Genomic DNA, 22,700 nt, shown 5'->3' on the forward strand with positions numbered 1-22,700 from the left:
AATTTCCTTTAACTTTAGGGGGGGGGGGCTTTTGCAGCAAAAACCTTAGGCTTCTTTGCACCATATGGCCATTACCAATAATGGAGAGCACTTCACAGGAGGTCAAGCGGCTCATGTTGCATAGAGTAGCCCCTTGCAGTTCCCTATACTTTTAAATGTATGATTCAGTTTTCGAAGTTTATGCAACTTTTTATCAGGGTTTTGTTATACCCAAAGAGAATAATAGAGCAAGTTAAAACAGTAAATTATGATTTAAATGGACACAAATTTTCTTCATAATTAGAGTAATGCATATACATATGGTATGAATGAAGAAGTGGCAAAATTCCTTAAACAAAGACTTAAGGTCCCTATTCACCTAATTTTAATTTCTTTAGAGTCAAAGATGTGAATAGTATTCAGTTAAGATTGATTTGATAGTTGTTGGCGCATTGGCTTCTGTGGCCATATTGCACCTCCCAAGGTTTTTGCAGTACTTTGATCCAAGCCCGAGGCGGGAATCAAACCCGTGACCTTTGGGTTGCTGGGCAGGTACTTTACCCACTCGGCTAGCCCGGTTGGCTAGGTTAAGAAAATTGGCCTTTGTTTCCGGGTAAAAGCCCATTGTTCGTCACGAGTTATGACAGGAAAAAACAGTGTGGGTCAGCAGCAGCACATTGATGAAGATCCTGACATGTTAGAGCTTGTCGCTCTGTGAAGATGCCAAAGACAAACTTTGGTTGAAAATGCATTGCACCCCCAAACCTATTAAAATTTGACATGTTCCATAAGAAATACTAGTCTATTTCTAACTGTCCACAAAATTGCTAGTCAGACAATCACTCATAATCAGATCACAAGCGATTGAAGTTGAAAGGTGACTGGAGTGATTATTTTTGACAGACAAGCAGATCTCTTTAAACTTTCGAACCATCGAAGTGTTTGAATGACACAAACAGCCTTCAGAGAATATTCTTCTTTTGTGATGTACTTTTTCCTAATTTGAAGTCTAACTAAAACTACAAATTGTTGTTAACTAAAACCACGCATTTTAACATACAAGGAAACATTTTCTGTGGTGCTGCTACAGACTGACTTCAGCTAAACTGGTGATTCGTACATTACTATGCCTAGATGAGTCGTCAAACATGTTGCAACAAGTCACACCGACGTCACCAGTTAGCCCTGAACTTTTTGATATCGTCTTGGGGCCTCGGTAGCCAAGTGGTCAGGAGCAGGAGCACACTGCTCCTTGAGTAGACTGGTGTTAAAGCCCTTGACTGCTAAATACGGTTGATCTGTTAACCCGTACTGGACCAGCATGGCAGATTATGGTCAATTTCTCTCATGAATTGTTGAGGAGGCATCCATCCTGCAGTGGGTTGATAATGGCTGCAGTTCACCTTTTTTTGATCCTGGCTCGTTTTTGGTTGACTGTGCTTTAAACTGCTATTTAGTTTTAGTTTACTCACTAAAAATAGCTGGCTTGTGAGATCACTATTAGTACAGTATATCAAAGTCAGTAAATGTGGGGGGACAATAATTTTGGTTGGAATGTGATCCAAATAAAAAATTGAATCGGAATAATTTTAGCGACGTTATTGCTTGCCCTGGTAATGCAAATAGCTAAAAAAAAACTGAATTGTTGGAAAAATAGGTTTTTATTGTAACATTGAAGTTACAGGAGAAAACTTGTCAATATTCATTGAAACCTATATTTTCACTACTCTGCATATTCTGAACAGAGTAAGAGACCATAACTAAACGAGCAAAAATTTATTGAATGTTACATTTTAAAAAAGCAAACAAAGAGTTAGAGCTAACAACGGACGGACCACAACAAATGGTAAGTGGACGGCTTGCTAGGACTACTGACTTTTCTTCTGCTTTATCCACTCTTTAAATTGGTTCAGAGGGGCTTCGTTCACCTCTTTGTAGTAAGGTAGTTCCTGTTTAAGGTTTTCCATCCATGCATGCACTTTGGGATAGGGACTGAAGTCATAATCAATAACCTGCAAGAGAAAGTTTGGTTAGTAAGCATACTGTGGAATTTGTTAAGTTAACTGAATAGCAATCAGGTCTTTAACTATGTTAAAAGTATTTCAATTTAACCACTTTGCACTAGTTTTTTCCCAGGCAGCTTTCCCTAAACCATTTTCAGTGGTTTTCTATCCTCTGCTTCTGATCCCGTTGAGCTAACCAAAATAGGAGTGCACGCGCGCGCGCGCGCGCACACACACACACACACACCCCCGCCTCTTCCTCCTCGATTTCAGTCAGACTTCGAAATTTTGCTTTTAAAATTTATTGCAGCTGCGGTAGCCTCCGGTATATTCGAGTTAATCCTTGGATTTGGATATTCATTGAGATCTTTAACCTCTCTAGCACTCAAATATTAGCACAGCACGTGCTTTTTTATATATACTCTAAGTTTAAAGCTACTCACCTCTATAAACGTTAGGCCTGCAAGGATCGACAAGTCAGCAACGGTCACATGATCGCCAGCCACGTATTTGGTCTTTGACAGGAAATCTTCGAGGAGGCCTAGGGCTGTTTTGTAGTTCTGAATCTTGTCTTCGTTTGGCGTTTTACCTTCGAAAATCTGTGGATACTATAGATAGAGGGGAAAGAAAGAAAAAAAATAAATAAAATAATTTTACTTCTGACATTTTTTCTAAATGTATGCAATTTTTGTGTTCTCTCCTTGTTAGTTTAAGGAATTTGTTAGTTAGAATTCAGAATTAGCACTTCCCGCGCTCTACTTTAGAAAACTAATAATTAGACAATATAACTTTTTTGAGTTATTTTGCGTCATTGCTTCTAATATGGAAACATATCTTCCACAAACCCAGGACCTAATTTGAGGATATGTGGCCCTAGGCAAAATTTTGGGTGCCCTGTAAAAATGTTTAATAATGAACAGGGCCTATCTTTTCAGTATTTGGTCCCTAGGAAAAATAGTTTCCAGGGACCCTAATTTAATAGTAGTTAAAAAAAAAGAAAATTAGGATTACACAATCAATATAGAAATGGAAAGCAAATAAATCTGCATATACTGTATTTCTAAGGAAATACAGGTGGCGATAAATAAGCTGAACAGTTTGTTTTCTCTGTAATTTTAGAACGAAATTAAGTTTCTAAACTGTGAATGAAAACTTTATTCTTGGAAATTCTTTACATCATATGTGAAAAATAATATATCGGCCAAATGACCACCCCCCTTCTTGCTTGCAAATGTGTGCTCTTCTCACAGCGTTTCACCTGGAATTTGAATTTTGGGAGATTTGCAGCTGTCTCATGTAGGTTTTCTTTTAGGGCCTCTATGGTTTGAGGGTTATTGGCATACACTGTAACCTTGAGATAGCCCCAAAGAAAGTCTGGGGTGGTCAAATCTGGTGGCCATTTCACATCCTCATTTTACGAAATGATGCGATTGGGAAAATGCTGCCTAGGAGGTCCAGTGTGGCTCAAGCAGTGTGAACCGTGGCACCATTTTGTTGGACCTACATTGTGGTCTTCTGGTAGCTGTGGCATCAAACAATTTAACCAATGTCCTATAGCACTATCCACTGACCGTCTGAACAACACCATCACCCTCCTCGAAGAAATATTTAGAAATCTGAAAGTATCTGCGGCATGTGCATTTTGCCTAGAAGCTAGACTAATTGGAAAGTACTATTTTATTTGCAAATTTTATAAGGAACACTAGCACCCATGTTTGTCGTTACACCACTGATTGCATTACTAATTTTGGCCGTGTCCACTGCCATTTACGGGTCCCCTTAAAAGTATGGGCCTAAGGCCCATTCCTATCTAGAAATCTACAGACTTGATTTTGATGCCTCTTGAAGCAATCTGAATATAGTTTCAATGTAGGAATTCTGTTGATTGCTTATAATCTAATCATGTTTTTCAATATGGAATTATTGAGTCCAATACACTGATTATGTTAAAACTGACACATAACATGTGTCAGTTGCAATGCCACTAATTTGTGGCAATAAGTAAAAAAAAAATTACTATTTGTTTAGGACAGTTGTACTTTTTTTTTTTTCCAATATTTGATAGTGTTGGTATGGTCAGAGCTACATGTCATATTTAAAAGTGTCATGTCATATAGTGAGATTTGTTCATTTTTAGCTCCAAGTTCTCAAGTAAGCACGTGAGAAATTTGAACGAGACTAGTAGGATATTGATGTCTTAGTACCCTTTGTGGCAAAATTTCTTTCCGTATTTCGTTTTGAATCTGTCATTCTGTGTATGGCACAAGTGAATTTAACACGATAAAGTTTTTGCCTCATGTTGGGTATGGTGCTTCAAAAATAGATGCGATTTGTAACTTACAACGTGTTAAGTATTAATGATGACAAGTATGTGCCAGTTTGGTGTGGTTAATCTATTTAATTTCACCTTTTGAATGTTATGTCCATGACAACTTTCATATACTTGCCAAATATCTGGATGTAATCAAACGTTGATTTTAACATGGTTGTAATAACTCATCGTGGCATTTTGAATGTATATATATTGGTATCATACAGTGTCCTTTGTATATATATTGACTAAGTAATGTATTAGAAACTAAATTAGTGTGGATGTGTACATATGAAACAGTTGTGGTACAAGATCAGCATTAGAGAATGTGTTGCATGAAAATACTATTTTCACTTATTCTTATGATAGTTGTTTCATTACACATTTAAATTAAAGTGAAAGCCTCACTGATTGAGGTTTTAGTATTCTTTAACCTTGGTTGCAAGAATTATTTGCAATAAAAAAAAAATAAAAATACAAGGCTATTTTATTAATTTATGTATCCTGAAAGTAATTAAGACGAAGGAACTTTCGCGTAAGATTTAGTTGAGTGATAGATTCCTTGGAGGAGTTGGAACTGACATTGGGGTGCCGCCGAACATAAGATGTTATACTATATATGAGCGATGGATTTTCCGTGTTTGAGGTGAATATGGACCAGCACAATTAGTTTTCCCTCATAATTATTACTTTAAATTCATGCTGCCTGGCCCAAGATCTTATCTGTATCTCAAGAATTTTGAGAAAATAGGGCTATCCTGCATTTCTCCATTATAAAAATGCGTCAAGTTTCATTACCGAAATTTGCTTGGTTTGAGAAAAATACTGGAACGGTATTATATTTGTGAATTTTTTCCCTGGGGGGAATGAATCTGTTATGGTACAGTTTCACATGAATACCACTTGCTAATAAGGTTGCTATTTGCATGGATAACTTGATATTACTTGTTTGTTTTTCTGTATTTCCAGATGATCAAACCCAATGCTTCAAAAATTTGTTAGGTTTCAATTTTCCGTTTTTGTTACTTTACATTTAATATAAAAATGTTTCCTAAAACATTTTATATTAAATGAAAACCAAAGTAACTTAAAGACTTTAGCACAATGTGCCTTTACTTGTAGCAAAATTCAAAACGTGGGTCTTTGAATATTAAAAATTCAGAAAAGTTAATTTAAAATAGTGGTTCCCAAACTACTGAGATCTATAGACACTAAAAAAAAAAAAAAAAAAAAAAAATTTGCGGAACCATATATAAATAAAACACTGGGTTTTCAGAAGAGAAAATTCAGTTATGTTAAAAACAACTCAGCCGCAAAACAGAGGATCCGTTTTGCAGCTCCCCTGGAACTGGTCTACGGACCCCAATTTGGGAAACGCTCATTTAAAACAATGAGTAATATAAGGACAGACCAATTCAGATCTGGGGGGGGGGAAGGCATGTAATTAGATTGAGCTAGTCAAAAGCTCATGACACTTTCATTTCAGTTATAGAGAGTCCTTCCAAGAGAGATGTATAGAAAAAGACAGGCAATTGTTGCGTAATGCTGAAGACTGATTGAGGTTGAGCTTCAGATTCCACTTCAATGAAGCAAGCGGAAACCCGCAAAGATATGCCTATTTTAAGTCTACTCATCGTTCTTCTTTAGCTGAAAATTAAGTCCCTTTTTTAAGTTTAACTTCACAAAACAAATTCAATGATACTCTAAACTTTTAATATCTTATATTTTTCAGTTCTGAATTTGAGTTTTAAATATTTGCATATTGTTCATAAAACTTGAAGCATGTCTACATACTAATAATATTTCAATGTCTTTCTAGCATTTGATGCTAACAATACTGTTAAGCCATGAAAGTACAAAGCATTCAGGGATTTTGTAGAAGATTTTTGGGATAGTTGTACAGTTGCCTCAGCATTCCAATGTATGCAATTAAGAGGGAATTAACAGAAAAAAAAAAAAGTAATTTTTGATCAGAATTTTCCCAACTATTCTGTAAAGCTTCTGAAAAAGGTTGTTTTGTATCAACTAGATATTTTATGTTCTTTTTTGCAGGAGTTTCTAGGGCATTACTTTTTTTGGAGACTTCACACCTGATTAGCGTATACGAGGCAACCAGCTACTATAAATAAAAAACCCTTAATCTATTCTCAAACTAACAACTCATTTATTCAGTCTATCTTTCTGATTGGAAGTTTTCCTCTTCATTACTTCCTGAAAATTATCGCATACAGAAATTAAGTTCAACACATCTATGGTAAATTGCCTTTAGTTTTCTTGCTCAAATCCATATGGGATTGTTTCATGTGGAGTTGCCATAAAAAATTTCTTTAAGTATTGCTTCAGCCTTGGTATTCTCATTAAGTCTAAAGCAATCAAGAATTGCCCTTAATACCAAAAACGTATCATGCCATACTCTGTATTTTTAAGTGTCATGAGTCCACATATGACAAAGGCCACTTACACATTAGATAACAGCTATTTAGCTAAATGTCTACTAGTGATTTTTGTAAGTTACGACTCTCTGCTTGTACCGCTATGGTACTGATGTTTTTGGCATGAATTTCTTAGAACTTAACCAGTGTGCAGAGGAATAGTAGGGTTTTAATAGAGATAAAAAGTAGTTTGGTGGAAGTTTTAATCACTTGTTGGGCATATATTGTTTGTATTTAGCTAAGGATATAACTAATTTAACACTGATTGTTACAGTATAGCGTAACTTGATAGCATAACTAGATAATGTAATATGTATTACTTCATTAGCTTAGTGTAGTATTGTCAATTAAATTTATTAATTAAATCAGTAAAAACTTAAAGTGCTAAACTAATCGAGTAATACTTATGTAATATAGCTTCCGGACTTCATTCCAGCTTGTTTTCAGATTACTTCAGGCGTAGTAATTGTAACTTCAGGCCCCGAGTCCCCAGGACCATTTCTTTAAATGGGACAGGGTTGCTAAGAATCCCTGGGTGGCAAAAACTGAATGTTAGAACTTTATATGAAGCTGGGAAACTGGCAGTGTGGCTAGGTCTGCAACTGGACTGGCAGATCAGCTGAGGATCTTTTTCTTCTCGCCCAAGACAGAAGTACAGTGTGGCAGTTGCCAACTCCAATAGGAGACTGGCATCAAAAGAAGGATCAATTAAGTAGTAATTAAACTGAAATCATTCCCCAGACTAGAGCAGCAAAGCAACAAGCATGAAGTACTGGGAGTGCTGTGGCTCGAGGGAGAACTGAAGGGGGAAGATTCTCCAATGCATCACAGCCTAAAAACACGTACAACTTTAAAATGTTTGCAGATTTATTGAACAGGACATGATCTAGCCAAGGAAGATGTTCCTGTGTGCGTGCTAGGTGCGTGACAATCTTATTCAGGGTGCGGACTTAATCAGATTTGTGAAGAGCCAGAGACTTGCCTGGTTGGGACATGTTATGAGAATAGACAACAGCAGAACAACTATGAAATGGAAACCTACCAGTAGGGGGCAAAAGGAATAATGTGGAAAAGATGAATGGATGACGTAGAAGAGGACTTTAAAGTTCATGAAAATAAGTCGCAGAAGTTTAACCCAGGGTGGGTCTTAGCCTTCTCAATGATATTCGAATAGCAAATCCTCCCAGAAGTCAATGCCAGAAGGTGCAGAGAGGGTCAAGAAATTAGTTGGAAACTCTGCATTCTGATGAGTGTCCATCTCAGTTGCCAAAAATGCCAGAGCTCACTCTCCTGCATCAGGCAACACATCAGCAATCTTCAGAGCAGAATGTGCTAGTCCCACAAGAGCTAGTTATTGTTGGCGACTTGTCAGGGAGATGGGAAATATATTGTGCAAAAAGGATAGGCGGTATAGGACCACGTATGTCTGCCGGGGGGGGGGGGGGGCAAAATATGATGACGTTGTAGAGTAGATATCTGCTAAGGGCACAAAAGGTAATATTGTTGTACACGTTGGTACTAATAACAGTAAGTGTAGAGGATCTGTGGACTTAACAAGTACAGGTCAACGTTGAAAAAGTGGCGAGTTAGAATTAAATTTTAAAGTGCCTGCAATTCTGGCCAGACACGATAGGGGGGGAGTATGATGAGCCCTGTCAAATTTGGCCTGGGACAGGTCGTGCAAGGGTAATGGGGTAAAATTTCTCAGTGTGGTCTGTGCTTGTTAACAGGAGAGCCATGCTCCTACAGAGATGGGATACATTTAAATAGAATATTTGCTGTTGCTATCGAGGCACTGTTGGGTGGATCGGAAAATTGCTAGCTTGGGGGATTGAATTCAGATTAATAGTAGCAGCAGGCTGAGGTAGTAGTGGCATGTGATGCAAGAAAGCAAGCACATGAGCTTATGCAGCATTAGCCAAAAAATTTTTTACACAACCATTCCCTCTAAATGTTTGTCCAGTTCCTCTAATTTATTTAACCTATCAAACTTCCACAATCACAGTTGTGAAGTTCGTTCCAGCAATTAACCACCCACTGACTAAAGGCAAATTTCTTCACAGCCATTCTACATCTGTATCTTTCCTCAATTTGAATTTATGCCCCCTTAGGTGAAAGGGATTCTTGCACTGCTTCAATTGGAATGAGGAGCAGCAACCCTGAAAGTAAGGTGCTAGGGATTTCCAGGACTGCTGGGAATCATCATGGAACAAGTAAATACATGGGCTATATTAGGGCAACTACAAGTAAGAACAGGTGCATGTATACTTGCATGTACACCAATGCTAGGAGTTTAGTAAATAAATTTGATGAGCTGGAAGTGCTGGTCAAGACATCAAAGACAGATTGTTGGGATATCAGACACTGTGGCACACAGATATAAGATAAATACAAGAAAGGCACTTGGGGTGGATGGGATCTATCCAGTTATATTAAAGGAGGCAGCAAAGGAAGTAAGCAATATGTTAGCCATAATTATGAGAGCTTCCTTGGACTCAGGGGAGGTACCCACAGACTGGAGATGTGCAAACGTAACCCCAATTCACAAAGGAGGATCAAAAGCTGACACAAGTAATTATAGACCTGTGAGTTTTAACTTCTGTTCCAGGAAAATTAATGGAAGCACTGCATATCATCTTGACAAGAATTCAGTTATAGCTCAGACACAGCATGGTTTTGTTACGGGAAGGTCTTGCCTAACCAATTTAATTGGATACTATCATGTAGTCTCAAAAGAATTGGATGCAGGGAATAACTTTGATATTATATATTTGGATCTTAGAAAGGCTTTTGATACTGTTGCATATGTAAGACTGCTGCACAAATTGGAGCAGTGTGGCATTGGCGGCAAACTGTTGCTATGGATAAAGGGATGGTTGAGTGGCAGAACCATCCCTGACACTGCTCATCATGGACTAATGTTATTAGTAGAGTCCCTCAGGGTTCAGTGTTAGGTCCATCATTGTTTTCTGTATTTATAAATAATATTGATGATGGCATATCAAGCTTAATGTCTAAGTTTGCAGATGATACAAAGGTTGGCAGGGTAGTGAAGGATGCTATGCTGCTGCAACAGCATCTGGAAAGGTTGAGCAGATGGGCTGAGAGGTGGCAAATGAAGTTTAACATTGACAAATGTTAAGTACTACATAGGGGAAACGGCAACCCCCAGAGCAACATCAACTCTGTGGTACTACACTGACAGTGGTAGAGAATGAAAGACCTGAGGGTAATTGTGCAGGCAGATATGAAGTTCTCTGGGCAGTGCAGACTGGCTGCAAGAGTAGCTCATGGTGTGTTTTAAATGATATACAGGAATTTTTCTAGCAGGGATAAGGAGGTGATTATTCCCTTGTATAAGGCAATGGTCAGGCCACACCTAGAGTACTGTATACAGGTCTGGAGGCCTCATTTCAAGAAGGATGTAGAGATGCTGGAACGAGTACAGAGAAGGGCAACAAGGTTAGTGAACAGAACGAAGGGTTGCTCTTACGAAGAAAGAAGTTTTGCAAATTACAGTGTCTGGAGACTAGGCACCGGCGAGGTGATCTGATAGAGGTGTACAAAGCCTTGAACAGTTTGAGCATGCTCAATGCTGATGGGATATATATAAAATCTTTATTTGTCCTACCAAATTTAAAATACTGCCTCTTGCTCAGAATTCACCTGAGAGGGCATAAATTCAAATTGAGGAAAGATGTATAGGATAGATGTGCAGAAATTTGCTTTTAGCCAGAGGGTAGTTGGTTGGTGGAACAGACTTCCATCCCTTGTTGTGGAAGTTGATAGCCTAAATAAAAAAAAATTTAAGGCTCAGCTGGACAGGTATTTCGAACGAACGGAGGGGTGAAGTGGAAGGGTTTGTTTTTTGGCTGATGCTGCATAAGCTTGCTTTCTTGCATCATATGCCTCTACTAATGCTAATGAGCAATGCAGAATTGGAATTTGCTGAGTACAATGTGTACAGAAAAGATACAGGGTAGGAAGGAATGTTAGTTGAAAAAACTAAATCTAAGGAAATGCATCCAGTTGACATGGGTGGACAATGTTGAGTCAGTTTGGTGTGACATAAGCACTGGGAAATCAAAACTGGGAACAGAAATTATGGGCCAGTAAATCAGATTGTTTTATAATGGGGGATTAACTTCCCAGATATTGACTGGAACTTGTGGTTTGGCCATTCACCCACTAGCAGGGCTTGTGGATTTATTGGATAATGTTTTCTGCAGCAGCATGTTCAAGAGACAACTAGAGGGGGAAATACTACTCTTCTAGACAACTAGAGGGGGAAATAATACTAAGAATGATCTGATTGATCATTCTTAATGCATTGAAAAATCTGCAGATAAAGGAACCACTAGGTGGCAGTGATCAGTGTGCTGATGTCAGATTTACTTAAAAGATATAATTACCATCAGGGGTAAAGGAAAGAGTTTTGCTTTTGTAAAGGTGACTACAGTGGTCTCAGACAGTTTGATTCTATACAATGGGACCAATTGATGTTACCAACAGAAAAATTCTAAATGGAATCATTCAAGGAAGTAATCTTGGAAGCTACTAGGCTTTTTGTAGCAACTAAGAAATACTGTTTAAGGTTTAGGCCTAAATAGATGGCAGATACGACAAATGCATGGTCTTCTGTGTCACCTGATAATTTATGTATTATAAATATATCAGGTGATACGTAAGACCAGGAAAGATATGTCTTTAATCTAGTAACACAGGAGGTTAGGCAAGCAAAGGCAAATTATGAGAAATCTTTGACAAAGGATGCAAAGAAAAGCAGCAAAAGCTTCTTTACTTATCTAAACTCTAGAAGGGGAGAATCACATTGGTCTACTTGATATCGATTGTTGATGATCTTGTCGAGGTAGCTGGCAAACTGAGTATTTTCATCTGCATTCACACATGAGGAATGTCTGTAGGGAAGGGGAGACCAGAAACTTAAACTCTAGCAGGGAGCTAAATGATTTTGTAATAACTGAGAGAAAAGTAAAGTAGAGGAGAAATTGAAGTTTAACATAAGAAAGGCACCTGGGGTGGATGGTATCTATCCAGTTAGATTAAAGGAGGCAGCAAAGGAAGTAAACAAACCCTTAACCATGATTATGAGAGCATCTTCGAAATTGGGGTAGGGCCCTCATGGATTGGAAATGTGCATACGAGTCTCCAATTCACAAGTAATTAGTTTAACTTCTGTTCCTGGAAAAATAATGGAGTCACTGGTTAAAGAAGCACTGCAGGATCATGTAGACAAGAACTCTTCAGTTATATAGTTCAGATAACACGGGCTTATGGGGAAGTGTTGTCTGACAAGGTTGACTGGATACTATGATATGGTCACAAAGGAACGGGATGCAAAAAATAAATTTTGATATCATATACTTGGATTTTAGAAAGGGTTTTGATACTGTTGCACATGGAAGACTACTGTACAAATTGGAGCAGTATGGCATCAGACAAGTTGCTGCTATGGATAAAGGGCTGGTTGAGTGGGAGAAGATAGTGGCAATGGACACTGCTCTTCGTGGACTAATGTTATTAGTGGAGTTCCCCAGGGTTCGGTGTTGGACCCCCCTTTTTTTGTATTTATTGATGAAGGTATATCAGGCTTAATGTCCAAGTTTGCAGACGATACAAAGTTTGGCAGGGTTGTTAACGACAGTACACTATTGCAACAGTGTTCAGGAATAGTTGAGCAGACTGGATGAAAAGTGGCAACTGAAGTTTAACATTGACAAATGTAGAGTACTGCATGTGGGTAGCAGTAACACCAGAATAACGTACCAACTGTGTGGTACTACTGAGGTTAGCGGAGAATGAAAAGACCAGGGGTAATTGTGCAGTCAGATATGAGCTTTTCTGAGCAGTGCAGAGAGGCTGCAAGAGTAGCTCGTGTCTCGTTGATAATATTCAGGAATTCTGCTAGCAAGGATAAGGGGGAGATTGTGCCCTTGTATAAGACAAGGGTCAGGCCACATCTTGGGTACTGCATATAGGTCTGGAGGCCTCATTTTTGAAGGATGTAGAGCTGCTGGAATGAGTACAGAGAAGTGGGCAATGAGATTGGCAAATGGAATAAAGGGTTTAAGTTATGCAAATTGTACGTCTGGAGACTAGGCACCTACAAGGTGCCTAGTCTCCTGACGTACAATTTGCATAACTTAAATAAGACAAGCATTTGGAATGAATGGATTTTTTTTACTGATGCTATATAAGCTTACATTCTTGCATAATATGCCTCTGCTAATGCTAAATAACAAGTCTCAAGAGGATAAAGTGATATATTCAGTCAACGTGTGTGGTAAAATAAAATAGTAAAATTAAATGTAGCTAATTACAGATACATTGAAATGTTAACTAGGGCTAGATCCACTCAATAATTAGCTGAGGCTATGTTTCTCTTTGCCATTTATGTTCAAATATACTGAAATTTAATGCAAATATATTATCAATTTAGTTTAATTACTTTAATATACATTAAATTCAGCAGAATAACTGCTAGCCTGACAGATAGCAGTGAAAATTTATTATTAATTTTCACTGCTATCTGTCAGGCTAGTGGTCATTCTGCTAAATTTAATGAATATATAGTAATTAAACTAAATTGATAATAAATTCGAATTAAATTCTCAGTATATTTAAACATAAAAAACTGGCAAACAGAAACAGCCTCATCTAATTATTGATGGGATATACTGAGTGGAGGTAGCCCTAGTTAACGTTCTATTCAATGTATCCATAATTAGCTACATTTTAATTTTAGTATGTGTTTATTTATAGGGTACAAAAGTCCAACTTAGGTTACCTAAATACTTGGCCCTTTAACCTAATGGGTATAGTTTTCACCCCTAATACTTATATTTAAATTCTCTAATTTATCCAGTTGGTATTATATTTAATAAAAAAAAGGTTATATACAGACTGATATAAATGTTCAATCAATAATTGATGGCATTATTCTGTTCTATAATATAATATAATATAATATAATATAATATAATATAATATAAATATTCCGAAAGTGGAAGGACGCTGCGCATTCTTAAATCGAAAATGCACTTTCCTTTCCTAAGTGGTCGCCGTTGTGCTGGATACCGTAACAGTAAACACGTAAGGTCTTGCTGGGTACCTGTCGTGTATTAAAAAAGAAAAAAACATTCCAATTGTCTTTTTATGAAAGACAATTGGAATGTTTCTCATCTGAGAACCAGCGACACTGCTTAATCACACAAGGAATTTTCTTACCAGAAATTCAGCCTGAGCTTTATACAGGGTCCCGATGTCAAAGAACAGCAAGCGATCCACCTTTGCCCTCTTCTGGGGATCTTTGGGGTAGAGACAATTTTCCGGTGCGTACTTGTTGGCAAGATAAGTCATGATGACACGGCTGGAAACAGGAAGTTAAGTTGTGAGATTAGTTATTTCAAGATTTCCGTCTTTTTTTTATATATTTATTCTTTCATTTTAATTAAAATAAATTTTAGACAAACCGCAAAGGATATTGCGTTGTATTGCCCTCCAGCGAATGACTTTTTTTTTTTTTGGCGTGGGAGGCTAAAGCTTCAAAATGAGATGCCGCAATTAAACATCAATTACTGCATTAACCAGAAGTTCGCAAGGATAGGCAGTTCTGTTATGATTGTGGCCGCGTGTAGAATTATTGAAAGTGTACTAGTTAAATTCTAACTCTCTAAATTCACATGGGAGTGCAGTTTTTCTGAGAAAATGGGGAAGAAAAAAAAAAAAAAAAACCCAGCTGAACGCAACTTTAGTTGTCTGAAACAGTTAATTCAATTTAAAAACTAAAAGAATCGAAAAATCAGTTTATTAGAAATGGGGAAATTCTAAAGTAGTTTAAAAAAAAAAAAAATGCATGTCTGACATAACACACACGTGTGTGTGTGTGAGTAAGGAAAAAAAAAAAAAAAAAAAAAAAAATTGAAGGTGGAAACGCTTTAAATATGAAATTCTTAATGTTGGGTTAACATTAAATCAGTAAGTTGACTACTGAAGGTTGCAGTCTTATCAATGAAATACATATTTTATTAAAAACAAAAAAATATTATTACAAAAGAACTGCATGAAGTTGTCTGGCAAAGCGTTCATAGACCTAAATACGGTTAATTTCACTTAATTGCATTAAAGTAAATTTTGTTCGTTAAGAACAGCAGAGGACCGAGGAAAACTCACCTCTCCCATAAATAGAATCCGTTATCATCAATGGTCGGCACAGTATGCTGGGGATTCATCTGAAATGAAAAATTAGGAAATCAAGTTAAATACTAGAAGCTGGTTTAATAACATTAGGTACACGATCAAACTAAAGTATTTAAAACCTCAAAAAAATAGGAATGGCATTTTTCCACGGACGGAGAGGGAAGGAATGTAAGTGTGTATTTCAATAATAATTCTTTTTTGTCACCGGAAACATTTTAGCTCCTTTGCAATACGCGCCTTTCCCCTTGAGTCATAACCGCACGAAGCCTCCGTGCCATACAGATGAACATTGGGATAATTATTGCACATCCAATAAGAGAAAGTCCTTGGGTTCCGCGATAAGTCACATAACTAAGTTGCCTTAGTTATGTCAACTACTAAAGGTACGAAAGTCAACTACAAGAACAGTCAACTACTAAAGGTATACGAAAGATTCGCTTACCTTCAAATATTCTGGTTTCATTTGCTCTTTAGCCATAAGATTAACTTCTTTCAAATTCAGATCCACTCCAAGATGTTTGGCTGTCATGCGAACAGCCCGGCAAGGAGCGCTTGCCCCCATTTGGTATAAATCAATCGGCATGATGAACCAGACAGCAAACGAACACACAGTGAAAAATGTCGTCTCACTGCTTTTCCCAATGAGTTTTATACGCGCCACTGTTCCAAGCTGGCATGTCCTCATTGGCCATTGGCAAGAAGCCAGTTCTGCGGTTCAAATACACGTCACACAATCACGCGTACACCGCAGTCTAAGGCTGCATGTGGAAATGACAAGTAACAGTCTGGGTTGCCATCGCGCAATCAACGTGGGATGACGAAGCAGTATTGCTGACAGTTCCTAGCGCGCACTGGTATTTGAATAATGAGAACAATATCGTGCGGCCTTCCGCGATTGTAAAAATTACAAACAAGAGAAGAGGAGGAAGACGTAAAGGAAGGATTAGGGTACCCATTGCAAGGACTGAGGAAAATACACAATTGGCATACACTTGTGATTTAACTTATTAATAAAATCAGTTTATCATCACTGCATATTCCTCTACGGACGGTAATGGTTATATTCTATGTATAAAAAGAAATGATAAAACAGACTTCAAAACCATCTGAATATCTATACAGTATAATTTTGTATTCGCGGTAGCACAGTGATTATAGTCGTTCAAATAATTATAATCGTCTTTCAAACGTTCGAATCCCGGTCAATGAAGTGAGAAACTTTTATGAGCTTTCTTTTTTCTTTTTTTTCTTCCCATTTCGAGCCTAAAAAATTTCTCGCGTTATTAACGGCATTGGAACGCAAACTTTTTCCACCCGGTGTAGGAAGATAATAGTTATAACCACTACGCTACGCGTGAAGACTTAACAGTTGCTTTTTACTGAATCATTTGTTATAAAAAAAAGTAAAGTGCAGCCATTATCAACCCACTGCAGGATGGAAGCCTCCTCAACAATTCATGCTGAGGGAAATGGACCATAATCTGCCACGCTGGTCCAGTGCGGGTTGGCAGATCGACCGTATTCAGCAGTCAGGGGCTTGAACCCCGGTCTACTCAAAGAGCGGGTGTTACTGCACTCCCGCTCCTGCCCACTCGGCTACGGAGGCCCATTTGTTATATATGTCCCAAAATGTTCTTGCCGGAGCCGGTATCATAACAAAATTTACTTGGATCGCTTTCCAATCTGTTATAAAAACTCAGTTTTTTTTTTTTTTTTTTTTTTTAATGAAAACCCAAAACACGAGAGGTATTAGAACCTATAGTACTTAGTACCGTGCATGGGCTGGAGGGTAAGAAGACGAAAGAAGATGTTTGTTTACATTAGACTTGAATTTCTGGAGACAAATTTTCAAGGCATACGTATGTGAAGGAAGGTTGTTTCAGAAAACGGCAGTTGAATGAATAAATGAGGAAGATGAAAAGTTGGTTCTGAGTTTGAAGTTGGACAGTAAATGGATGTTGGCTGGTGACGGCACGTGTTCGGACTGTTTTGAAAGAGACAGCGGGAATTATAGAAGCCAATTCAGAAGAACAGTGTCCATGGAAGTATCTGTAGAAAAAGCATCCAGCAGAAACAGTATGTCTATGAGACAGCGAGTGGAGAGACTCTAGAGATGAGTCATTAATTAACCTAACTGCCCTCTTCTGAATGGAATCTAGAAGCCTAGGAGGGGTTTTGGGGGCACCACCTCAGATGTCGGAACAATATTCCATGGTAAGGCGGATTTGCGATTTGTACAGAATGAACAGCTGTTTGGAAGAAAAGTAACGCCAAAAGCAAAATAGAAAACCCAGTTTTTTAGATTCAGAGAAAGCAATATTTGTAATGTGTTTGTGCCAAGAGAGATTAGAATTCAGGATAATCTCCAAAAGAGATATATCATCTTGCCTAAAAATCGTAGTGTCACCAAAGATAAACATCGGAAAGAATCCTTTTTGCTAGATATAAGACAGGATTGAGTCTTGTCTTTGCCCCACTGGAGAATTACCTGAAGATCGGCATTTAAGGAATTGGCCGCGGATAGTCCAAAGTTGAAGCTGATTGAGCAGGGCAAGGTTTCTCAAACTGGAAAATGGAATGTAATGTGCTATCATCGGAAAAACTATGGATAGGATTTCCGATCAATGGAAGAAGGTCATTAATATACAAGAGGAAAAGAGTAGGGGAAAGAATTGAACCTTGGAGCACACCAGCATTAGTGGAGAAGTTAGAAGACTTCTACTATCACCTTCAGAGAGAAACCTGGATAACCAATTACAAAAAACAGTTGGCAAACTATAAGATGGAAGCTTGTTTAGAAGTCCTTTGTGCAAAAACACGATCGAGATGTCAAGAGCAACTGCTTGTGTTTCACCGAACGATTCCATTTAATTTGTCCATAAATGTATAACATAAGCCAGAATATCACCAGTGGGCCGACACTGACGGATTCCATAATGGCGATCGTTGATCAGACGGAAGGTTTCTAGATAGTTTAAGAGTCGGCGGTTAATAGATTTCTCCATTACTTCAGAAAGAGTAGAAATAATTACAATGGGACGATAATTAGATGGAAAGTATTTTTCATCCTTTTAGGAACTGGTTGGATATGACCAAATTTCCAAGCAGAAGGAAAAACACCTTTGGAATAAGAAAGTGAAAAAAGGCGGCAAAGAATAGGAATAAGTTCAGGAGCGCAGGGTTTGAGAACAAGTGGAGAAATACCATCAGGACCTGGAACTTTCTGAACATCAAGATTCGTCAAAATTCTTCTGACATCCTTTTGAGGGAAGAAGACCACAGGAGGCATTGAATGAAGCGTGCTGGGAATGGTGGGAGGTATTTTACCAAGATCATTCATACATGAGTTGGAAGAAAAATGGGATGCTAGCAGGTCAGTTTTATCCTTGGCTGAAGTGACAATAAAACCATCTGGTTTTGACAGAGGTGGGAGCAGAGATGGGCAAAAGTTGTGGCCAATAGTTTCTGTAAGAGGCCAGAATAGTCGGCTATCATTAGGGCAAGAAGCAAGTTTTCTACTCAGCCTGTTCGAAATTTAGTTTGGAGTGATTAATAACTGCTTTACAATTGTTGCGAGCTTTGGTGTAGGTAGAAAATGAAACTGAAGAATTGGAAACAAGCCAGTTACGATATGCAACATTCTTCTCTTGAACAGCTTAGCACATTTATTGGAAAATCAAGGTTTAGATAAAGGACGAGATTTTAAAGTGGAGTGTGGAATAAAGGATTCCGTTCCTACAAGGATAAGTGTAAAGTGTATTCGTGTCAAACGGCACCAGGGGTTTCCTCCATCTCCGCGTAGTTTTCATTGTGGGTGTAACAGATCACTGTCTAGGCCAGAGATTTAAAAATATACGGATTTTGTAAGTGTAGTGTTATGTATCGTTGTTCCTCTGACCATTTAGATGCTAGATCCCTACTGAGGCCCAACGTTGTCCCACATCTCCCCGTGGAGGCAGACCAGGTACCAGGTAGATTTCTGTATATTCTGGCAGGCCCTTCCACCTATTCCTGAGATTTCAGTGGTTAGGGCCTTAAAAAAAAAAAAAAAAAAAAAAAATCCTTTTCTTTCTTCCGTGGGGTAGTTCGCTAATAGGTTTTTAGCCGAAATTGGTGCGCGATTTGGCTGTCACAATTTTGAAATTTATTTAGATTTTGTCGTGTGGGGCATACGCTGTGTTCTATAGGAACAGAGTAAGGGGGAAGACTGAAGACTGGGGGGAAAGATAGAAGTGCCCATGCCACACCAGAAGAGGAAGTATGGGTGGCGGGGAGGAGGAGACCAAGAGATAGTACCTCCACCCCGCCGAGGAGTGAAAGAGGACCGTGCAAGGGTACAAATCCAGTTCGCGAATAAGGCGCGTCAGCATAGTGACAGCTGTATGTCTGTCTGGTGGTCCTTCCTAGGACAATGTCCCGTCCTTTTTACCCATCTAATCGTGGGTTTCCGTCATTGGGTATCTTCCTTGGTTGGCTTGTATCTGTGGTCGTTTGTCCCGCTTTGTTGGCCGGTTATGTATAGATTTAGTCGTGGGCGTCATCCATTGGTTTGTCTCTATCAGTGGTGGTCTTTCCCTATGTTTATGTCATTGCGTTTGAGTTGTTGTGGATGGCTATTTCAGTTCTTCTTCTGTTGAAGATGTCCTGTGCGAAGAGTCTGAGTGCACTGTACTCTTCTTCTGAGTCTAATAGGTGCTTCATTGGTTTTTTTAGTATATATCGTAATCTGGTGATGAGTACTGATCTCATCTCCTCATAGCATTCGCATTCGTGCATTACGTGCTGCCATGTCTCTATATTACTGCATATACACGTTGGATTCTCTGTTATTCCAAGTGCATTTAATTTGGCATTAAACGGCCCATGGCCCGTCAGCAGAAAGGTGGTGTTTAACCCTGGGTAGAACCACTTTGGTGCCTTGGGACAGGTACTATTCACTTCGGATATAAAACGCCGGGTGATTTCTCCCTTGGTTGTCTCCTGTCATTTTCTCTTAAGGTGTTCCACATTCTCTGCTTTCTCCTGTCATTTTCTCTTAAGGTGTTCCACATTCTCTGCTTTTCGTTTTTGTGGTTGTTTGTGGGGTCTAGCGTGAATGCTTCAAATGTAGTCGGTGTGCGCTTTGCCAAGAGGTATATTAATCCGCATCTAGCCACCTCGAGGTCCACGGGAAGGGCTCCCACCAGGACCTGTAGAGCACTGGTACTTACAGTGTTCCAAGCCCTGGTGATTGTTAGGAGGATGTTGTGCTGGATTATTTCCAGGATTCTTTTGTTCACGGCGGTTCCCGCTTTAGTAAACCATATTAGGACTCCGTATGTTATAGCCGGGACAAATATAGTTTTGTAATACAGGGACTGTGTTTTCTTATTTAGTCCGCATTCCTTGCGTGTTACTCTAGCTATTATTGCAGCGTAGTTTCTCATCTTATCCTTTCGATTGATTAAGTGCTGTTTGAAGGATAGGTTTGAGGCTAGTATGATGCCTAGACATTTCATGTGTTTTACCAGCTTGACTGTGGTATCTGCAATTTTAATCTGTGGTGGTCGTCTGATGTTGAGGGCCCCATTTCAACAAGTCATGAGTTGGTTTTATTGGGGGAGATCTCTAGTGTGTGCAGTTTTGCCCAGCTTTGTAATGCTGTAATAGCTTGAATTCCAAGAACTTCAAGTCGTGATCTGGAGTCCGCAGCTACAGTTAGGACAAGATCGTCGGCAAATGCTTGTAAGCCTACTTTACCCAGGTCCAGAGCAAGGAACTCGTCGATTACGATGTTCGCAGGCGCAGTCCCAGGACGGATCCCTTCGGGCAGCTCCTGCGGACTGGTCTGGTCAGGCTTCGGAAAGGTGCCATTACTTTGATGTTTCTGTCAGAAAGGTAGGATTTAATGCAATTGTATAGATTTGCTGGGATTTCAGCTTTCCGGAGTCTGCCAAGGACGCTGGGGCAACACAAGATGTCGAACGCCCCGGTGAAGTCGATTGCGATGGCCAGGAAATATTTTTTGTTACATTGTGCTGTGGTATCCAGAAGATTTCGAATAGCTTCGATGTTTGAGAGTCCAGGTTTAAAATCATACTGTCTGGGTGACTCTAAGTTTGGTGCTCTGTAGTGGTTAACTAATCTTGTGTATAGTAGCTTCTCCATGAGTTTGCTTAGCGTTGATAGCAGTGCTATGGGACGGTATGAGCTTGGTTCTTCGGGTGGCTTCGTCGGGTTTTTCAGGATTAGCTTAAGGTGCGCTGTTTCCTATCGGATGGGAATCTACCTGTAGTGAGGCAGCAGTTGAAGAGCTGTAAAAGGGTTTCTGGGATGTGCTCCACTGCCTTTTTGATTAGTTCTGGATCCAGAAGGTCCGGGCCAGGGCATTTCCGCATTCGTTTTGCTGCTTCTTGCATTCCCTCCATGGTAAATGTTGGTTCTAGTTGTTCCGTCTTGTATGCTTCGTTGGCTTGGACGATTGCCTGCTGTTCATCACTGAGGGTATCTTTGGTGGTTCTCTTATAACAGTACTCTATACTCTATAACAGTACTCAAGATATTTGCCACTGAATCATCCCACGTTGTGGCGTCAATGCTGCTGTGGTTGTTTCTTCCCTAGGGAGTTTGTTTGTCGTGATCTTGTAGACTACTCCTCAGGGGTCATCATTTCCGTTCACTGAGACCGTTTGTTCCCCGGAGGCTCTCTTACTCTTTTTTATTCTCTCTGTATATATATGTTCCTTATTTCTCTGTATTGTTGCCTAAGGTATGTTACTTCCGCAAGGCGGCCATGTGATCTGGGCTCTCTGGTATTCCTTTATTTTTATCTGTGTCAGTTTTCATAGGCGTTGTAGTTCGGGGGTCCACCAGGGATTGGCTCCGATTGTAGGCGTTTTCGTTTTTATGGCGGTCTCGGCTGCCTCTGTTATTTCTTGTTACTATTTTTTGTCTTTCGTCGGAATCCACGGCCAGGCTACCATCCCCCTACCCAGGTCGTTCCCCTCTGTCTTCTTGGGCTTTCCTGATGAGCCGCTCCCGGAAGAGTTTCCAGTTAGCTTTGGATATCGGTTTTGCATTTTTCTTGCTATTACTGTTCTTGTGGTGGTCCTCCGGACGTAATAGGTGATGGTGCGCTGGTCCTACGTGGTCCAGGCATTTTGCGCAGTCTAGTCGGTAACGTGAGGTAATGTCAGCGTGAGGTCGATGGTGGCCTCCCAAAGTCTGCGCGAGTAGCACAGTGGTATCGTTACCGTCCTCCCCATACCGGGTGAAAAAGGCCGGAGTTTGAATCCCGACTATGACGCGAGGAACTTCTTGAATGGACTTTTTTCACTCCGTGGCTGAGTTAGTCGGGCTCAGGCGTGATAGCAAGGTTTTCCCTCTCCCCAGAAACTGGAGTTTTTCGTCCAGCAAACAGACAAATCGACCATAGAACACACGCAATAAACAGACATAATACACAGCACGGCAGATGAATTTAATTATTCGGGTGGCCTAAATATAATAGTTTGGTGGCCTCCCAAAGTGTATTGCAGAAGGCTGGGAGGCAAAAGGGTTGGTTTTTCACTGTAAGTAGTGAGTTGGACAGGAACTCTTCCAGCTTTTGCCCGTTTTTGGCGCCTCGTCACTCCGGGGTAGCACTGTGCCAGATCGGGAATCGGCAGTTAACGTCTGTGCCAAGTACAATTCTTTGTCCTGCTAGGGTGGTTTGGAGTGTTTGCAGATATGCAATGGCAAAGTCAATGTCGACACGACACCAGATTAGCTTACAAG

The 22,700-nt window shown here is 39.4% G+C and overlaps 1 protein-coding gene across 1 annotated transcript; it reads right to left on the bottom strand.

Moving 5' to 3' along the window:
• Positions 1-1,765: 1,765 nt before the first annotated feature.
• LOC150083747 (glutathione S-transferase 1-like) lies at positions 1,766-15,629 on the bottom strand. Its single transcript, XM_090378185.1, has 5 exons — positions 15,388-15,629; positions 14,919-14,977; positions 13,974-14,115; positions 2,426-2,590; positions 1,766-1,991 (listed from the first exon to the last, which is right to left on the bottom strand). The coding sequence occupies exons 1-5, from the start codon at positions 15,526-15,528 to the stop codon at positions 1,848-1,850; spliced, it is 651 nt and encodes a 216-aa protein (XP_090234311.1). The 5' UTR covers positions 15,529-15,629; the 3' UTR covers positions 1,766-1,847.
• Between the last annotated feature and the right edge of the window lie 7,071 nt (positions 15,630-22,700).

The sequence above is a fragment of the Mastigoproctus giganteus genome, chromosome 7 (genome assembly GCF_048544385.1).
Source record: "Mastigoproctus giganteus isolate SK-2022 chromosome 7, ASM4854438v1, whole genome shotgun sequence".
NCBI classification, from domain to species: domain Eukaryota; kingdom Metazoa; phylum Arthropoda; class Arachnida; order Uropygi; family Thelyphonidae; genus Mastigoproctus; species Mastigoproctus giganteus.

Excerpts from the sequence above, each read along its gene's own strand:
- LOC150083747 (XM_090378185.1), bottom strand. The coding sequence starts at position 15,528 with ATGCCGATTGATTTATACCAAATGGGGGCAAGCGCTCCTTGCCGGGCT. Across the intron at positions 14,978-15,387 it reads TGAAACCAGAATATTTGAAG|ATGAATCCCCAGCATACTGT; the intron begins GTAAGCGAATCT and ends TTTTCATTTCAG. Across the intron at positions 2,591-13,973 it reads AAGCTCAGGCTGAATTTCTG|TATCCACAGATTTTCGAAGG; the intron begins GTAAGAAAATTC and ends CTCTATCTATAG.